This window comes from Carcharodon carcharias, chromosome 9 (genome assembly GCF_017639515.1).
Source record: "Carcharodon carcharias isolate sCarCar2 chromosome 9, sCarCar2.pri, whole genome shotgun sequence".
Lineage (NCBI taxonomy): Eukaryota > Metazoa > Chordata > Chondrichthyes > Lamniformes > Lamnidae > Carcharodon > Carcharodon carcharias.
The window spans coordinates 27775364-27781592 of record NC_054475.1 but is presented as its reverse complement, the minus strand read 5'-3'; the positions used below and the strand labels follow the sequence as shown (position 1 = coordinate 27781592).

Here is a 6229-nt window from a genome sequence, read left to right as displayed (position 1 = left end):
CAAAAACAGAATTACCTGGAAAAACTCAGCAGGTCTGGCAGCATCGGCGGTGAAGAAAAGAGTTGATGTTTCGAGTCCTCATGACCCTTCAACAGTTCTTCTGGTGAAAAAACAGATATAAATGCAAGTCTTAAAAAAAAGTTTCAGTGATGTTGGTCGAGGGATAAATATTGGCCAGGGCACTGGGAATACTCTGCTGTTCGGTGGGATCTTTTACTTCCCACCTGAGGATGCATATTTGACATCTCTGTGCCTCTGAGTGCAGTACTCCCTCAGTGCTGTACGGAAACGTCAGCCTAGATTTTCTGCTCAAGTCTCTAGAACTTGACCTCACAACCGTTTGACTTAAGTTGCACTCATCGTGCGCCTCCTGTGAAGATTCCTGGTGGAAGGCTACTTACCACCTAACATTTCCCAAGTTTCCCAAGAAATATGGCATTCAACGAGGATTAAGAATGATGCATATGGGATGTTGCAGGAGATAAAAGTCTAATTAAATAGTTAATTAATTAACATTTCAGCTTCATGTATTGCAGCAAGATGCAAATATTAATGTGGAAATGCCATTTCTAATGCTAACTTGACGATCTGCTTTACTGTAAAATGCAAGCATATTGAAATAAAAGCAAGTTTGTTTACCGGCTGCAGACATTGACGCTAATTCTTGGTGATGACTACTTAAAAAGCCTCGAAACTCGGTAATGCATGTGTGAGAAAAACAAGTTCAACATGTTGCTTCACATTGCTAGCGGTGAGGTTAGCAGCAGGTTTATACAGATTGCTGCAGTGACTGTACTTTAATATATTACACCACGCAGCTATGATCCTGTTTTATTTCACTGGAGTTGATTGTAATCCATTCTGAATAAAGAGTGGGATGAAAGATGCCTTCAAATGTTTCATAGTTGTTGTGAAACCCCTTACTGCTTGCTTCTCAAAGTTTTCCCTTTAGGGGGCGCGGAAGAGTTACTAGTCAAATCTTGTAAATCTGTTCTTGGTGCTGCAACTATTATGGAATTTAAAAAGTTAATGCTGCCACAATACAAAATCAATTAAAATGGCGAAATGGCTGGTGTATACCTATACTGATCCTGTGAGGGGAGCAGCGGGTTCTATCTGAAAACAGATTTTCACAAATAGGATCGTGCTGTGATAAAGTTAGTAGGAGTAGCATGCTTCGTTAACAGGCTTCGCATATGCTCTCAGTAGAATAGTTCACACAGGCTTGGTACAAGAGCTGGTTAAGCTGCAAAATAATTCGCTCATTCCGCCAACTTCTCCATTTAATGTATCAAAGTGGGAAGCTGGAAGGGAATGGTATTTTTGATCATGATCATAATATGTGCAGTTACTATTAGTGACACGGGGAAATCCTGCTGGCTGTGTTGTCAAAACTGCAGTCCAGGAGCACAAGGGCTTTTTGAGTATTGATGCACATTGGCTAATAAGGTGATATTACCATCTTATTTGGATGAATGAATTGACTTTATTTGCACACTATTCATTATTAATGAGCCATATATACAACGCACATTTTCATGATGAAAGCATTCGCTTAACGCGTGGCTATCAATACTCAGAGGGAATAATGTTTGTACCACTACATTAATAATGCCCCAGTAGTCGGTTTCTAGTACTTTCCTGAAAGCTGACAGTGATAAGCAATGTAAGTTATCTTTAGACCGAAGGGCGGAGCGTATCATTTCAGTCCGTAAACTGTAATTAAGGGAACGTGTGAGCAGTGCAATTAGACGAAGAAAAAGATTGCGCTGAATAATTCAGAGCGCAGTAGTGTTCAGTACCACAGACAAAGTCTAGTGTCGGCAGCCCTAACTCTGATTCCTGAATTTTCCAGTAGGGCAGGCAGCCTTTAATTGCAATTCCTTGGGCTTTGTTGTGGTGTGACGTTGGTGCTGGGAGAACCAGCCTGGAATTACTGGATGCCGATGGAAGACGCGATGGACAAATTCGATGATATGGCTTCTGTGAGCGAATTCGACCCTATCCAAGGAAGCATCCCGGCTACTAAAGTAGAGATTACCGTGTCCTGCAGGTATGTGTGCAGCAGTGAAATGTTGACAGAGCGGCTGGTATCTCTCTTCAGTTTGTAGCTGCAGGTGGTCTCAAGTTTTATTGTATTTTTAATGCATGAAGACTATAAATGCAATTGTGAGAACGCAATTTTACATGTACAGAAACAAATAGGCATTATTGCAGGATACATCTGTTGGCACCAGTGTCTTGCATCGGGGTGGTAGCACAATCACTGCAAGATGAATCTTTATTTGATGTCTCGTAGTATATTAAGTTTACTGTGGTTGGAAATTCATTGACTTGCTTTGCAGCTCATAGCGTTAAGATTACGAACCTTGTAATAATTTGTGTAAAGCGACGGTATGAGTGTGGAGTGTAAACAACTATTCCATTACAGTGTCGCCTGGTGAAGGAAGCACCCGGGTATGTGAGTAACTTTGGTACATTTTTGAATCTGATGCAAAACACCACGTCCCTCGAACTTAGGTTCCAATAAATACCCCCCCCCCCCCCCCCCTCAATGGACAAAGATTAGCACAGAACAAGTGGGAACAGTTAACAACTATCCCCTTATTAATCAACCGGGGTCGTTTCAGGGGTAGCTGCGACACCAGTTTAACAACCACAAGATATTCTCATCGCTCTTTGGGAAAATAACTGTTTCCGGCCAAACCCATTTAAAAAAACACCTTTAAATGTTCCCACCCAATCTAACTAGATGACTCGTTGGTCACCAATTAATTTGTTTTTTGTCCTTGTTTCTTACCTATGTAAAAATAGCCCTCTTCACATTACAGCGTGTTTTTAAGGAATACTATCTGTAGAAAGTTGGAGTTATATTTTGCCTGTTTTTTTTCGCGTTTACTTCCTTTCCTCACGAGCACCATGGTTGTATTCCTCAATGACTATCGTATGGAAAGGGATGTGAAGAGTTTGATCACTGGGTTTTCTTGGTCCAATCCCCAGGCAGTTTCGCGCTCCCTCGAGTTAGATCCACTTCTCCCTCCTTATTGGCCGCCAAATGAGTCAATCGGGGCTATAGATATAAAATTCGACCTCGGGGATTGCTTTTATTGCAGAATGTAGATAGTTGCGTTCGATCCTCTTCGATTGATGTTACATTGAAGCATCGCGAAAGGAAATTGAAAGACAATGATGAAATAGATGCTTATCTCCCCCCTGATGTGCTACAGAACGTATTGTTTCTTTGATCTTGGCTCCTGATAAGTTTAGGGAATTTGCACCATATGATCCCTGTTCAAAATATTAAGCAACAACAATACGCAAATCTTGATCAGTTATGAATTAGATCCAGTCCGCTCTGTTAGAGGCGCTTTGTTGAGAATGTAAGCACGTGTCCCAAACATATGTCAGTATATGTCTGGTCAGATTATCTTTGGATAATTCAAATGTTATGTTTCCCCTGCAAATTTTGAAAAATACTACACTTATCATTCTGCGATTCATTCAGCCAGCACACAGCATGTGGAATAGCTTAGGTATTATACTGAGAGCAATGATTTTTTTTCTCCTGTTTTTGAATTAAATTATCTACTGCGTATGTACATTGTAGGTATCTTGTACAGAAGTATTCGTTTTTCATTCTTGAAATGTGATGTTACTGGCAAGGCCAACAATTTTTGCCCATCCCTGTTAATAAGGTGGAGGTGGACCTTTTTTGAATCTCTGCAGTCCATGTGATGAAGGTGCTCCACAAGGGTCACAACCACAATAAAGAAATGGTGATGTAAGTCCAAGTCAGGACGGTGTGTTCCTTGGAGGTGGTGGTGGCCCAATGCATTCCTGGCTTTTATTGTTTGGAAGCCATGGATGTGACAGATGCTACCAAAGAAGCTTGGGTGAGTTGTTGCAGTGTATACTGTAGGTAATACATATTGCAGCCAGAGTATATTGAGGGAGTTGGTGGAATGTTGATCAACTGGGCTACAGGTACTCTGTCTTGGACGGTATTCAGCTTCTCAGATGTTGGAACTGCACCCACCCAGGCTAGCAGAGAGTATTCCATCACCCTCCAGACTTGAGTCTCGGAACTGATAGATTGGCTTTGGTGAGTCAAGAGGTGAGCTACTTGCTGCAGAAAATCCAACCTCTTACCTGCTCTAGTTGCATGTCAATTCATAAACAAACACTTCAAAGTATTCAGAATTTCATCTTCCCCCTTCTTGCTCAAAACTATTTTCAGTAACATGCTATATTTTTACCACAAATAGTTAACTGCTAATGTGAATACATTTTCAGGATTTGGTGCACAATGGTTTGTTGACAGTTACAGTTTTAGTGGGAAATCTTTTGTATATTCATTTATTACAAATGTCTTTATAAGCTTGAAAATGTGAGGATGTGCTTAGACTGGGGTTAAATGTAAAATACTGCAGATGCTGGAAATCTGAAACAAAAACAAAAATACTGCAGATGCTGGAAAAACTCAGCAGGTCTGACAGCATCTGCGGAGAAAAAGTCAGAGTTAATGTTTCGAGTCCATATGACTTCTTCAGAACAGGACTGGATTGTTGCTTATTAGTTATGTTGTTGCCACTGGAAATATGCAAATTTGTAAATTGGCTTTTCTAATGTTGCACGATCACACTGAACTTTTGCAAGGGTTTGAGTGATTACCTTGGAATACTCAGTTCTGGGAAACCATTAAGGCATACGAGTTTAGTGCCAACTCTTCTACTAAATCCAGTACTTAAAATGCAAGAGTAACCTATATATTGAGAAACACGAGATCATATTAAAATTATTGAAATTGGGGAATGCGTTGGATTATAAATTCCAAACATGGTATTGGATTGCTACTTACAGAAGATGTAAAGTGTACTTATAGGAACTTCCTGACAGTTTAAAACTATCTATTGCACGGCTTTTAGAAAAATGGATTTCTACCAGGCTGGAAATGTGCGGCACCTGGTATGTGATTACCATTTAGAAATGATTTTACAGGCACATGATTTTGGCACACTCAAAGATTTAGATCAAGATCAAACTTCTGAGTTGTTCCAGCACTTGCCCTTCAATCGGAAAGTAGCATTTTTTAGATTTTCAAATGTTTCAGGTTTGCCACTATTTAATTGAATTTTTATTTTGATACTTTTGATTTTTCCCAGTGGTATCATTGTTGGGTATCAGAATTATTTTCAGGAACTTTGGTCTCCTTTTACCAACGCCACTTCGAGCAGTTATACTGCTACTTTCCAATTGAGGGGCAAGTGCTGGAACAACTCAGGAGTTTGATCTTGATCTAAATCTTTGAGTGTGCCAAAATCAAGTGCCTGTAAAATCATTTCCAAATGGTAATTGCATACAAGGTGCGGTATGTTTCCAGCCCTGGTACAAAACCATTTTTGTAAAAGCCGTGCAATAGATCTTAAACCCTTTATCGGGGAAAGAGACCGTTCCTACACCGACATGGCTTTTAAAAATCAGCCATCACGAAGCACATGTTTGCACACATTTTCAAACATGTATACACTGTACTACTTTGCTTTCAGTGATAATGAGGTCAGTAATAATGTTTAGTTAGCAGGGTAACTAGTCTATCAGCTACATTTGGCATTTCATGAGTAGCTTGAGACTGGCAGTTACAATGCAACTTCAACTTAGTTCCTAGATTTGCACTGTTAAATTACAGGAGCAGCTCTGCCAATCAATAGATTCAAGCAGACTTGTCAGTTTAGCCAAACTTGTAATTAGACCAGATAGATAGCACACATTTCAGTTTATGATGTTTTCAATGATCTTTGCACACTTTAAGCAATGGAAAGCTATTTAATTTCATATATTGTAATGCCCTCTTCTGTTTTTGTATATGTCTTTTTTCACTACATTTTCTTGTAATTTAAACAAACATTAAACAGAGAAACTTACCCTATTAATTTATTTGACATTTTCATTTTTGTAGGTTTTTTTTTATTTATCCTGCACTGGTTTTCTATTCCCATTTCCATACATTTGGAAACATTTGCAATTTTGGCTGAGTTGCTGCTCTTACTGTTTCTGGAATGTTATGCATGATACAATGCTCTTTTATCCTTTGGGTCCTAGCTTCGTCAATACCCTGAGTAAACAGATGGCTTGACTTGTATGCATTCAAGCTTAGCGATTATGTCTTTTTTTGCAGATGTTTTTAGTGCTTAAAATGTTTCAGAACAATGAATAATAATGTAATACATTT

At 39.3% G+C, this 6229-nt stretch overlaps 1 protein-coding gene across 1 annotated transcript in view; it reads left to right on the top strand.

Moving 5' to 3' along the window:
- Positions 1-1807: 1807 nt before the first annotated feature.
- Positions 1808-6229, top strand: part of cpne5b (copine Vb) — a 723670-nt gene continuing 719248 nt past the window's right edge. Inside the window, exon 1 of the mRNA XM_041195525.1 lies at positions 1808-2053. Within this exon, the coding sequence (XP_041051459.1) occupies positions 1941-2053 (113 nt within the window). The 5' untranslated portion in view covers positions 1808-1940. The remainder of the gene's footprint in view (positions 2054-6229) is intronic.